This window comes from Vidua macroura, chromosome 5 (assembly GCF_024509145.1).
Source record: "Vidua macroura isolate BioBank_ID:100142 chromosome 5, ASM2450914v1, whole genome shotgun sequence".
NCBI classification, from domain to species: Eukaryota; Metazoa; Chordata; class Aves; order Passeriformes; family Viduidae; genus Vidua; species Vidua macroura.
The window spans coordinates 58,287,888-58,302,635 of NC_071575.1; the positions used below are offsets into that span (position 1 = coordinate 58,287,888).

The following is a 14,748-nucleotide window of genomic DNA, read 5'->3' on the forward strand; positions in this document are numbered from 1 at the left end:
AAGCCAGAACATACTGAAAGTTCAGAAGGATTTTTTTTTTTTTTTTTTTTTTTTTTTTTTTTTTTTTTTTGGTGTGTGTGTTATTTAAATACATCAACTGATTTCTGTAGCAGTAAAGAAACAAGCATGTAAGAAACATGCAAGTATCAACAACTCTACATGCCTCTTTCAGCATCAGATTACAAAAATAAGTGAATGAAAGCTAATCAAATGTGAGTTTACAGAACACACTTCTGCAAACCTTGGAAAGTTACAGAAAACAAGTATTTCCCACCACCACCCTCACCAGTTCTACTGCATCATCATTTAATCCCTTCTGCTGACTGAAAAGCCATATTTATACTACCCCTCTCCTCTTCCCATAGAATGAATGGTCAATGCCACACACTTTAAACATAAAATTGTGAGGCCGGCAAAAGTAATATTTTTCTAGATAATTCCTGAGCTACTGGGAAACACATATTGTGTATTTTAATATCCATCGATGGAATGTGTGATTTTCAAGATCACAGTCTCTCAGCAAGGAAGGGGGTCCCCACTCCCTCACAACCAAGTTACTGCGGAAGGATGTTGTTGGTGCCCAGGAGCTCATCCTGGCATGCTAGGAGAGTGGGAAATCAGAAGACTGCATGCCTCAACAGATTTACCAGCACCCCTTGAATGAACTCAGCAGAATACTGAAAATACTTTTTAATTCCTGCAGAAAGCAGGAATTAAAAAGCAATTTGATTAGTTAGTGAGACCATTGACAACCACCACCTCCATGATGTAAACACAGAAAAACCCCAAGCCCACAGAGCAGAAGGCAGGTGATGCCTTCTTTCTTTCATAAAGTGGGTTTTTTCAGACAGCAGGGAAAAGGGTGGGTGAGGGCATCTCCTGGGTAATGGTTGCTCAGTGCTTGTGTACAGTCCCCAAGTCCCCACCAGGTATGAAAAAAATCTGTCAATAAGCTGCTCTAGCAGTTTATACTCAAAAACAAAGTGATAGATTACAGAAACCTACATCTCAAAAAAGATCTCAAGACAAAAAGGAGTTTATTTATGTATTCTGACTATTCCCCACTCCTTGTTTAAACCCTGAAAACTGTATTCCTTTCAAATACCAGTTTGCATACATTTAATCATGACAGCTTAAATTACGTGCATATATAAATTCAAGTAATCTACAGGAGACATTAAATTAAGACATTTTCTATGTTTTAGGAAAGATGTGCAGAAAGCTTACTGATAGCAAAGTACTTTCACAGTTGGGATTTATTTGCACTTTCAAGATAAAACAGTATGGAAACACCTATTAAACATCTGTTTTCTTGTTTAAACTGAACCTGAATTTAAGAACAGATCCTGCGTTTAAGCCTCAGAATTTGTCTGTACAGGCATATTAGCAATCTGTAGGCAGTTCCTGCCCAGCATTTACCTAGCACCACCTCCCCACCTGGGCTTGCTCTATACAGTGCCAAGCAGAGATGCTATTTCCAGCCCCCTAAGCAGCACCCACCCACACAGCACTCTGTCAACACTGCTGGCCTTGACGAGGAGCAGAAGCAGTTAGCTCAGCAGCAGCCTTGGGCTACTTCCCATTTTGGAGCTGGCACCAATCACACCACAGCAGAGAGGGACAGACCCCAGGGCAGTCCTCACACCGGGAGCTGCAGCACAGCATCCTCCTCGCCATGCCCCACATTTCCCCATCACTCCTGCCTTTAGCCAGGGAGGTGCAGTGAGAGATGCCATTTGCAACTGCTCCAGCCACCGCAGAAAACTATCAGAGACTCTTTTCAGATGAGCACAGCATGCAAATTAACCTCTGTGTTGATCTCTTATCTACAGAGCTGGGTTGTATTTATTTACACTGCAAGATTTAGTGCTATCACTTGCCAGACATTTGGAGAGCCCCAAGGAGGATGATGTGGCTGAAGCTGAAAAGCAGCACCCTTGCGACACACTTCATGGGCAAGCACAAGGGAAGTGTTATTGAAATACAGACTGCTGCCCAGGTGTTAATGCATGGCTTTCTATGTTGTACACCCACATCTAGCACATAGGGACAATCTCTGCTCCCAGCATGCAGGATTTCACAGGGAGCTGTCTGAAGAAACAGTGCCACTGCTTAAATATTTTATTGATAAATAAAAAAAAAAAAATCACATACAGGACAAAGAGCAAGGTGCTGTACTCAAAACGAATGTGTCTGAACTCTGGGCATCAGCCCCGTGCTTAGACAGCAGCTTGTCCCCACCCCAGGTGAGGGAGGACAGGAAAAAGAAGGGAGCTAGCAAGTTCCTAAGTATATTCAAGTTTTCATCCTCATTGAAGGTACTCAAGATATTTTACCCAAAGATGTGCTACATTTCAGAAATATGCCTAAAAAAACAGCTCTGCTTTTGCTTTTTCAGAGATGTTAAGTAAATAATTAAAGCCCAGGACACCTTAACTGTGCCTCTAAGGAAGAAGGAAAGAGCAAGAGGTGCAGAGCACTGGGGAGAGTGATACCAGTTAACATGACTCATTCTTAAGAGTTTCCAAATATGCTTATCTGCTGAAGCATTGGATCCAAGCAGCCTAAAGATGGGTTAAAAATCAGAAGGTACACATCTTTAAACTACCTACAAAAGGTTAAAATGACCTTCTAACTTAGAGAGGAGAAAAAAATAGAAAAAAAATCCACTGAGTTAAAACATAAGGCTGCTTACTAGGATACTATGAGCAAGATAATGTAATTAACATGTAATAGTAAAATCGTTTATTAAGATACACAGTGACACAAGATTGGTGGTGCATCCAATTTCCAAAATTAGTATCACAACAACATTTTATGATTACCATTTAGAAACACTCAGAAAAACTGAGGACACCCAGGACAGTGATATGGGAAACAATTAAGCAGATGTCTCTGTCACCAAAGCTTTTTCCCCACACCAACACACCTAAGAAAACAAGAAATAATGTCTCTACATTTGCTGAAGGTCAACTGCCTGCCTCTGAATTCAAAAGGTCCCTCTGTCTGAAGCTAGCATACATGGCTCAATTTACAAGTTAACAAAATCCTTGTATTAATCCCAGTTTTATCTGGGTAAAGGTTTCTCCTCTCTGCTGCCTTGTAGGACAGCGCTGGGACTCAGGCTGGATTAACTACACTGCACTGTACAGATGTCCTTTCTAGTTTCTGACTCACAGTAAAAGCCTTGAAGGCTTCCACAGATTTCTGCTCTTTCTTCTGCTTCTCTAGCTTTCACAGTACTTGACATAGGAGCCCTCTTAAAATGCTGGCAATCGTTATTACTTAGCCAAGACCACAAGCAAGAAGACCTGGCAGTGCCTAGGAAGACAGAGGTGAACACAGAGACAGAGGGGTTAAAGGAACATTTCTGATGGTGACAGACTGCCTGTAACCCATTAGCAGAGCTCAGGGTTGTTTGTCCAAGCCACATCCAGCTCCAGATCTAAAACCCACATCTCCCCACAAAAGTGTTTTTCAAGCCATCTGCAGTTCGGGCTTTTCATAACAGCACTTCCCAGCCTGAGACTTCTCTGCCCTCCCTCTCCAAAACACCTTCATCCTGCAAGCCCTGGGATTTTGATCTCTGTGCTGCCGTACAGCCACAGAAAGGGTCCAAGTCACTTCCCAGCTAAGTGCATGTGGATCTGTCCTCTCCTGCAGCACAGCACATCTTCAGTATCACATAGAAACACAACTGCCTAACTCTGTGCTTCTAATTTCCTTCCACAACATCATATGTATGTGGACAATTTTTCTCTAGGAATATCTAACAAAATGGTGGTCTAATTTCCAAGTTTGTCATTAACCCGGAGAGGAGCAGTTCTCAAACAAGAAGGATGGGGAGCAATGAGGACACAACATGCCAACGCCAGGGGTGAAATCATCCACCCAAGTCCCCCCTCAGAGCCCAGAAAGTGGCTGGAACACAACACAGGGAAGAGGTAGTTTAAAATAGAAATTTTTAACTTGCATTCATTTGAGGAAAAAAGAGGAGGGGGAAGTCTTCAGCAATACAACAAACTACACAGCTTGTCTCATGAAGTTCTAGCCTCCTGAGTTTTTAATCTGACACTTCATGTGCATTTTCTTACTTCAAATTATGAAAGGGCTCCCCATGAATGCTGCAATTACCTGCTGTAAGAAAAGGTAAAACTCAACAACATCGCTTAAGAATGAAAGCATCTGCATGAATAGTTAATCTTTAGTAGCTATTCATGGAAGCATACCCATACTGGCATGCTTCTAAACCACACCTATATTCTATATAATTTTTTTAAAATCTAGTGCTCGCCAGGTTTAGAGACTTTAACTTCTTAACTGTAATGTTTGCAGCATGCTTTATACCTTCCAATCACTGTAAATGAGATGACCAACAGAGCAGCATTTAAGGCTTTAATTGACATGTGTCAGGAAAAACCAAGCTGTACTGCAAGAGCAATTAAAGTAATTTTCTATACCACAATAACTCAGATTTAATCCTAGCACACTGGCAGGGAACTTGCATAAGTAGATTAGACTGCTTTCAGTACAATATGCCAGATACAAGAGAGCTTTACTAGTAATTCTCACTGCCAGGTTAATGCCAGCCTCTACAGGTTTAAACACAGTTTGCTCTTTCTCTACTCTGTGAAGGGGATGTGATCTCTCTGCAACCTGTTCATTCATATACCTGCATGGAGAACTGGATCTTGTCTCCCCTTCTGTACAAACAGGAAAGGTACACTGAATAAAGGGGACTTTAATTACTGAGCAAGCAACATTACCTCAATTTCTGATGTCACAACAAATCACATGCTAATTGATTTGGAATGGACCAGGTTCCTCCCACTAACTATTTTGCAATTGTGGTGATTTTACAAAACAATGCAGAAAGAGCAGTGCTGCATAGAGTGTCTAATACCCTTGCCTTAAAAAAAAAATCAAACAACCAGCTATGGTAAAGAGGGAATGAAGGAAGAAATCTAGGAAGCCATTCAGGAATTGAAAGAGATGTTTAGCAGAGAGTTGAATTTTTTAACCAGTACTGCTGTCTTGGCAATGATCTGATCACAGCATCCAAACACCCACAGGGACCTAAGAAAGTATCTCCTATTCAAGGCATATCTGGTAGCTGGGGCACTTAAATGAGAGGGGGAAACCCACACATGCAACCAGCCAGCCTGTAAGCTGAATCCAAACTAGTTCAAATAAAGACACCTTTTGAACAAAAACTCTCAAACCACTGAGAATTCAAAGGAAAATAGAAATCCTTCCTTCTCCAGAGTCCTCAGACCAGGAGCTAGCTGTGTGCTTTACCTGAACACAGGTTACAATATTTATTATTGAACTAAATAGGTAAATCTCAGTTTAAAGATAAAGAATAGGAAATCACCTCATCTGTCCACCCTTTCTGTCTTTCCACAGGGTATGAATTTTACATGTGCAACTTCAGTAAGGCATGTGAAGTGTTGGGACTAAGTGCCACTGCGCAATCTGTGGCCTGGGACTGAACATTCACTTCCATTTGTTGGAAGTGCAACAGAGGATGATGCTCTTCCTGGCAGATGGTCAGGGCTCTGCAATCACAAGCTTTTATGACAAGGCTTTTTACTCTGCAGTCTCCATTTGCATCAAGCTTTTGCACCCATTTGTCGAGTTCAGTTACATACCTAAAGAAGAGGCACATTTTTAAGAGCTCTGTAAACCCATGAAGCACAGAAGGGTCCTTCATTCATATGACTGCACTGTGCTGCTCTAACAGACAGAGATCTTTCCTTAATGCCTCCATAATGATTAACACACCAGACAGGGGCAGGGGGAGGGAAGTAGAGAGGGGCAGAGATGAAGCCTTTGTCTAGGGAATGGCTGACAGTGAAGATGCAGATAAGGGGACAAGGACCCTAATTTTGCATGCCTATGTTCAGTTCCAAGCCACCAACCTTGCTCAAGACCATGAGTTCTGTACCAGATTTCAATAGAAACAATGAAGGAACAGAAGTGGAAGCACAGTACACCTCACATCTGTCTGAAAAGACATGTAGCCTAACTTCTGTTTACACAGAAGACTTGCATTGGGTTTTGTGTGCTTTTAACAGTTTCCCAAAGGTATTAAACAGGAAGAAACCAATAAGACTTGGTCTTCCCATGATCAGTGTAATATAATACCAAGTTGCTTGCAGAGCCTATAAAAGAAAAACACCCTGTACAAGCAATTTAGGTTATGAGTTTTAGACACTGAATTAAAACCAATTCAGGCACAACTCAACTATATAATCTCAATAAGAAATAGACAAATAATTCAGAATTGCATTGTTCACACAACCTCAGACACCACTACTTTAATACTGATTTAAACATATAAGCATTACTTTCTTTACTCTTGGCACCTTTGCAACACAGGGGATTATTTCTTCTCCCTTCATTTTACAGATGGGCAGCAGTGCTGAGTGCACAGATGCCTGTGAGGGCCAACTGCTAATCTCTCAAAATTCCCATCTGAAATTTATCCCTTATATGTCCTTTAGACCTTATAGACCTTTTTCCTCATACCAATTTGCTTACTTTGCTCATATCTGTAACACAGCTACTGCTCTTAGGCTGTTCCAGCATCACACTGGGTTTGGAGCTCCCAAACATCAGGAGTGGGGCAAAACAAGTTTGATGCCATTTTTCCTTTCCTCTCTTTCTTTCTCCTGGATTTTAAAGAACTTCCCTCAACTGTATCCCAAGGACTTAGACCACAACAGCTTAGTGCAGTATGTAATCAGCCAGAAAGCAAAGTGTTTCTCTAAGTTCCCTTCTCAGCACACAGAGCTCAACATTTTGAGAAAACAGAGACCCATCACTGCAGATATGCGGCTGTTAAGGCTTTATAACTATTCAAAACTACAAGTTTACCTTGCTGTGCCCTCGGCTACCCTCCATACCACCCAGGAGCTATTATTCCCCTGAAGAAATACAGAAAATAGTACCTGGAGTTTAAGGCAGATCGTTCTGTAGCCTCTAGCTCTGCCATCCAGATACTTCTGATTAAATATAAAAGGCATATATACCAACACGAAACATAAAGCCTTAAGTATAATGAAAATAAGCCAGTATTTACGTATAGAAAACTCACAAAATACCATGGTGGAAGGTCAGCATCAGAGATTAGTCCCAATATACATCTTAACAAATGACAAATGTCTTCAGTAGAATAAGAGCAAAGGAATAGCATTTAACAGACTTCCTTGTCTGAGAAGCTTGAGGATTTACATATAACAGACTTTTTGTGACCAAAACATGCTCTGTCATTACCACCTGTTTGTTCCATGATCATAGGAAAAACATTCTGGCAAAAAGCTCTCTATAGGACTGTATATAGTACTATGAAAGCTCACTTAAATTTGAAAAAGCTAATAGCTACAAAACTAGATACAAATTGCCAACCTCAAAGGAGATGAATAAGCATATACAGTTTAAAATCTTTTAGTTTATAGCTTCCTGTGAGCAAGCCCCACATTTCTAGAAATGAGCCTTCAGACAACAGTCTGATTACATTTTGGGGATAAAAACTGCACAGTAAGTTTTCACAGGGTGATATAAATCCTGAATTCCAAGTCACTTCCACAATTCAATTATATAGACAAATCTAAACTAATACTGTAGCACTCCAAGCTCATGGATCCACAGCCCTTTTTTAACACTTGAAGAAGTATTTTATTTTACTTTTTAAACCAATATTTAACTTTTCCTGAAGCAGTGTCTTTGGTGCTTCCCCTTACAAGTACCAAAACGGTTTAGCACCTCCTTCACAGGCTTAAACCAGCTCTAATTGCATGGAAGCACTACTGGTTATAACACTGTAGTGGAGAAGGAGCTGGTGTGACCCTCTAACACTAACAAAGCAACCAGAAGTCTTATCCCTAAAGTCCAGGACAGTGTAATTTGAGCAGATCTGAGCTCCTCAGACTGAAAAATTGCCTTTCCTCTTTCACACGTTCATCAGTAATTCAACAAAACAAATAAAACCAGAGAGCATTCAGAAGCACATCCAAAGTTAACAAACCTGTCAACTCACAATATCTAAAATTAGAAGTAGGGACAGGGAACTCTAATATTGAGAAATTAATTGATCTTTCCACAAAATGAGGCCTATTACTGGAAAGTTACTTCCTAGTCCACAATCTTCAAGTGTTACAACCATAATATAAGGATCAAGTATTAGTAATTTCTGTTATTTTTCTGCCTGAAAACTAAATAACATAATACAACAATTGACCTAAATTGAGTACTTACAGGGTCTCTCAACTCTTCATTGTCTCGAGCTGATGTTCGAGGTATCTTCACTGGGATTTCATCTCCACATTCAGTGTCTGAAGCATTTGGAGACTCTGCTAAATCAAGGAACTCATCTCTCTTGTGACCTCTGAACCTTATTTTGTCCAACTTCTTTAGCATGTTCAGCACTGCACTTTTCTGCTTTACCTTAACATGACGGTTGGAGTCTCTGCAAGATCAAGAAATCAAGAGGATTTTAGAAAGCTTGCAATAAATCTAAATACACACATTCTTATCACTAACTACTCCCAATCATCCTTCAAGTGCTTTTCTACCACTGGAGGAAAAACGTGCTTAGCTTCCTAACAGGAGTTTTTCCCACAGTGTAACAGATGCATGGTTCAGTTTGCAGTAGTTGATCATTTACCTTCTTCCCAGACTATCACAGCCCCTCTCTCCTGGCAGTTTTTAAAGCAGCCAGAATAGGCAGAAAGTAACAACCTGCACTCCAAAGAAAGATTAGGAAGTCAGTTCCTAAAAGGTTACTTGAAACAAAAAAAAGTTTAGCTGATAAGTCAATATTCAATTTGTGATGCTCCTAATCAAAGACAGGAAAATCCACCAAGCTTCACAACCAACTTTTTAATTCCCAGACAAACTAAAGCCAAACCAATTATCTCAGCACGCAGAGATTCATCTGAAGGATGATGCCATACTCTAGCAAATGGATTTTTAAAAATCTCTTTTGAGGCACTTGTTCCTGGTACTACCCTTTTGTCCTCTATGGTCAGCACTACCATCCTCTTCATTAGAAGTCATGCTTCGCTTCATGGTACATCATGCCAGACATTAGTGTGAGATGAAATTACAAAGGTAAATTCAGACATATGTCAATTCAGGAGTAAAGATAAAGAGCAAAACAGAAAAACCTTTTGCAACCACAGCCTTTGCACCTAAGGCAATTCTCACCTCCTAGGACAAACCTCTTTTCAACAGAGCTCTTCAACTTTCCCTAGGATTCTCCATTTACCCTAACACTTTGGCATTGACTATTCACACCAAGTTCAAACCAGATCATTCCCTTCAAATATGTCTTAGTTTGCACCTCTGCCAAGGTTTATCAGCACCCTTCAATTAATCACAGAAGTTTTAAACTAATACAAACCCCTTACAGTACAGCTGGCAAAAAGCCTCACAAAATTCTTCCTTTATCAGAGATGCTTAAAGTTTCAACCCTGTGTTTAATCTATCACTTATAGAGAAACACTGGCAGTAACTCACACCAAGGTTATTTTCTAAGAACAGCTTTTCTTTGAAGTTCTTTTACTTGTCAGAGCTATGTTTAAAATAGAAACACTTCTTGCTCATTCATTGACTATTTGATGAAGAAACTTGTCAGCTATCACATCCAGAAATATCTCTAAGCCCTACTATTAATAGCAACTAGGGAACAAATGGTATGAGGGAAGTTTAAACCTCTGATAAGCACCAGCACAATTGTATTGTTCTCTCCCCCATCACAATGATCTCCATCTATGTTCAACCAGATTTACATACCATGTACGAGACCTACAGCAAAGCAGCTGTAAACCAAATCCTGTCTGTTCATCATCCACGCTGTCACTGCTAGTGATACAGCAGTGCATGGAAATAATAAAGCATGGAAGAGTGCTATTCCTTTCCTGGAGTGTCTGGCAGCCCGTAGCAATGGAGGACAAGCATGTATCCCATGCCTTCTCTATCCCTCTTAGAGATGGAGCAGTTCCTGCAGAAAAGCATTGCTGTCCTGGACAGAAACAGGGGTCCTCGGCATTCTCCTGTTAAAACCACATTTATTCACTACTCCTCAAAGGACATGGCTGGATCTAGATATCTTTTATAGCCAGCACTTCCACAGATAGTTCAAGATCAGAATTCAGCTTTCTTTCCCCTTAGCATAAATTCACATTCACTTACCACAATTAAGAAATGAGAAGCATCAAAAACATCTTGAGACAAAGCAATCTCCAACCCTTTGAATGAAGACTGAAAAAAGCCACAAGTACAGTGAAAAGGCCCACAGGCATAACTGCCAGGGATGAGCATCATTTTGGGAAATTGAGTGCCTTTCTTATCCCACAATGGTTCATGCATTTCAGCCCTAGGTCACAGAATAACCTGGCCAACAGATTACCCATTAACAAATTTATGGTATTTTTTACTCACAAAACTGATGACTTACCCCTATGTATGTTACCACCTAGCCATTTTAAAATGCAAACCTTTCTTTAAATCACTCCATTGAAAGAAGTCAGCATAAATTTCGATTTGACATGTATGTCATGAAGGTCAATATTTTTAAAGGATTATTCAGTAGGTTAATCATTAAAAGAGGACATAGTAAAGAACCACACTCCAAGGCATTTCTGAAGTGCTTGAAGTACAAGAAGCTGGTTTATAAAAATATCTTCTCAGTTAAAACATAAAAATAAGAAGATCATTTTGTCTAAAAATTGTTTTGCATGCACCAGGTTCCCAAATTACTTACAGTTACATTACATTAACCTAAGCAGAAATGTAAGCTTGCCAACAAGCTCCCATGAAAACTCATTATCTGGCCTCTAGCCAAATGCTGGATCTAAGACAGGCTTTTTATGTCAGCAGCCTGTTCCTGCAACCAGCAACTTTTTTTTTATGCTGACATTTCAGCAGTTTCACTAGGAAAAAAGATTCTTGGAGATTCTGTATTCCAACTGACTTGAGTCAAATTTAGACAAGCTTTTGTAAAATGAAAGACCAGAATCTGAACTAGAATTAGATTTATTGTAAAATACAGCAACTAAGTATCAAAACACTTGCTTCACCCTCATATCTATTCATCCCTCACCTTCTCCCAGCTACCTATCATGGACCCCATCCCTACCCAAACACCCATTCTGAGCTCAGCTGGTTCAGCTGCAAGTTTCAGGCTGTTTCTAGTAACTCCCCACACCCACTACATCAAATCCACCATGCAACTCTGAACATGAGGAGCTCAGAGTGCAAAGGCATACCCACATCTCACTCTACTTTCAAACTATTAACAAATGTCATAACACTCTAATAAAAATACATTTTAACTCCAAGCATTTTAACACTGCCAAACATGCATTTCCCAACACTGTCATACATGTGACAATAATCAAGTGAAAAACGTCTATTTTTTCCATGCTTAAAAAACCTCCTAGCTAAAATATTTTCTTTTTAATTGCCATTAATATGTACCAGCTAACACAAATCCTTTAAGCCGGAAGCTTTACTCCTTTTAGAGAGGGCCAGGGAAGAGATGCCTTTATTTTGACCTAATGTATAAAACCCTCAAACAACTGTTAGACCTTTATTTCAAATTAATATATCAAAACCCAAAAACCAAAACAAACATACACTCACATTCCAAATTTCTACTAAGAACAGAAAAATCAAGTTTTCCCAAACTTTCACATGAAAACTGTAAGGAGATCTACAAGACATTTTTTAGCCTAGGTTTATAGAGACACTTCAGTAAGCAGACAACCAGCTTCCAGGGAATATTCACAGCCACCCCTGCCATCTGGAGGGACTTGTTCATGAGATGTGTTCCTATGGACAACCTTCCCACCCCTTTGTGCCACTGCTACCCCATTTCTACCCCTGCATGGAGGTGGAAGAGGTTGGGATGCAGAGGGAACTCAGGGAAGCACAGTACCCAATGCACTGCTGCTGTCTGAAACCTGCCTTAACTCACCCCAGAGTCTCCTACAAGTAGTTTATAGGTTTTGGTTTTGTGTTGTTGCACTTAGTTTTTACACAAGCACAGTCTGTGGCCTGGTAGACCTGGCAGGGATTGAACAGCTAAATCTTCATGTGCACTTTTCAGAGAAAGGGCTCTGCTTCACAACAGAGGGTTTAGTCAGTTTTCCTTAGCTGTTAACAAAACACAAACCTGCTACACAAAGTCAAACAGCATTGCCTCAGCAAGTGTTAGTCTGGAGCCTGAGGGAAAACAAACAAAGAAACCTACTAAAACATCATGGATTCATTTCATTCCAGGTCAAAAAGGCCCTACAAGACTATGACACAGTGCAGTAACCTTCAAAGCATCCATGTTCCTTTTGCTAGAAAAATAGCTTTTCAGAAACCCAAGATGACCTGCAAATCTAGCATACCCCTAGTTCTCATCTTTACATTCTACCTCCTTCATCCTGTCCTTTCATTCTCAAAATACATTTCTGCAGAAGTCCAATGTAAGAGCCCTGGTATTCAAGAAAAGCCAGGCTGTGTGTGGATGAACAAATACAGACATTGTTGTCAACACCAGGACATTTTGGTCTTATCATGAGGAAGGGATGTGCAAACTCAGGGAAAGTATTGAGATTGTGTTTGGTATTCATTACTTCTACACTGAAATGCTCCTTAATAATATCCTGAGAGTTGACAGGAGAGCAGTGACACAAGAACAGCTCAATCCATTCACGTACACTGAAAATTAAGCTTGGTGTATTCCTTTCTAGACGTATTTAACTAAAACTGGAAGGAACAGTATATCTAAGCCTAATACAGATTCAGAGTCCTCTGTATAATGTTCTGTGCAAAAAGTTCCCTCCTGCTACATGATTTTTCCCCCCAATTTTTCATTTTAATTAATGGAATCTCCTTTCAAGTCACTTTCCGAACATTTTGTACTTATTAATATTTAAGAAACTAATCAGAGAAAGATCAACTGCGCTAGAGAGCTCCTTGTCTGCTCAGCTTTTCACAGAATCAGGATGGGTCAGAGTGGAAGGAATCACAGTGGGTCATCTGGTCCGACCTCCCAACTCAAGCAGGGTCATCCTAGAGCACAGGATAAAAGAAAAGGAAACTTTTCTTCCCCCTGTGCACAGACTTCTCCCAAACTACTCTCTAGAAGGCTCACATCTGTGAAGAAAGCCAAATTTTACCCACAGTTCTTGAACAACTGGAAGTGTTTTTTTTTAAAGGTGAGGTTGGCATCTTTCAAGAAAATTTTGCATTAAGCTCAACTCAACAAAGACATTTAGCACATAGAAGGGGCACAACTCACACTCAACACAGCCCTTTCATGCACAGCCCCAACATGAGATTGAGCTCATCCAGGACAATACAACATTTTAGGTTCTCAGTATAGAATGTCATCACTTGTCATTGGAAACCATGACTGCAATACTTTGGGCCAAACATTCAGCTGGATTGGCCAAGAGCAGCTTACAAACACTCTCTGAAAATTACAAGCATTGCGCAAGTGCCCTCAATTTCTGACATCAGCAAACACGCAAACAAATCTTCCAACAGAGCCCTCTCCACACACTCATCACAACAGGTTCATCCTGAAATAACACTCACTGCCTCAGCGTCACAGTCTAGTCAAGTCTTCTAATTACATCACCCTTGGCTTCAGGGTCATAACATTCCCAGAACAAACTCCTTTCTGCTTTTGAGTAACATATATTAAAAGCTCCTTTCAGGGTCAGGAGTCCTTAAAACTCTAGGAACGGACTAGACTAGACAGGGATAGACTAGGGGGATAGACTCTGGTGGTTTGTTTTTTTTCATGATAGATGAAGTTATCAGGCTACCTTTGAAGAAACATTCTGTTTAGTAACTTGGGATTATTATGCCTGTAAGATTGAAGGGAGACAAACAAAAAAAAATCCCACCAGAATCACTTCCTCTGTGGTACAGACTCCCAGCAGAAGCAACACTCAGTTAACACAGTCTGGAAACCAACAGGAAGTTGTACTTTGGTGTTGCAGATTTAAACAGATGCAGCTATTAATTAAGCATCAACTCAAACAACTTATATTGTCCACCAGGAGGAGAAGGGGAGGAAGAAAGAAAGTGGAAAAGCTGTGTAACATGTTCTCTGGTTCAATATGGAAACTGGAGATGAAGTTCAACATACAGATCTCGACTACGACTGGTGAGGTTGTCACAGCAACCAAAATGCAGCTTCATGAATATGCATTACGCTAAAATTTATCTTTTTTTCCCCAAAAAGGAGTAACGCATCATTCAGCTCACAACATGAAGCTCCCTGGGAGACAAATCAGGACTGCACAGTAAAAGTGACTTGTCTTCAAAACCTTCAGCTTGGCTGCTGCAAACAAAAGGGTTGAGAGAAGAGGGGAGACACAGAACATGGTGGCTTGGGGCTGTAGGGCTCTCTTTTGTACTTTCCTTAGACAGTACTTCACACATATTTGGCAAAAATGTTAAGGCAGACATTCCCAAAATGAGCTGCTCAGTTCCTGCAGAGTTGTAGACCTTAATCTCTCAAGCACCTGGGGACCTTCAGTCAGCTGAGGCAGCAGCACCAGTGACCCTCCACAGAAGGATGGAGAAGGGGGAGCTGCTGCTCAGTGTCCAAGACAGCTGAAACTGAGGGCCTTGACTTGACCACCACTGGAAAACTGTGAGTGGACCAGTTCACAAAAAAAAAAAAATATCCCAAACCACACACTTGCACCTATCCAGGTCGCACCTCATGGTGTC

The 14,748-nt window shown here is 40.5% G+C and overlaps 1 protein-coding gene across 6 annotated transcripts in view; it reads right to left on the bottom strand.

Annotated features, from left to right (window-relative positions):
• GRAMD4 (GRAM domain containing 4) overlaps positions 1 to 14,748 on the bottom strand; it is a 71,802-nt gene that overhangs the window by 39,858 nt on the left and 17,196 nt on the right. For all 6 annotated transcript variants that reach the window (XM_053977478.1, XM_053977481.1, XM_053977482.1 and 3 more), the window contains one exon: positions 8,260 to 8,470. In XM_053977478.1, coding sequence (XP_053833453.1) covers positions 8,260 to 8,470 — 211 coding nt within the window. The remainder of the gene's footprint in view (positions 1 to 8,259; positions 8,471 to 14,748) is intronic.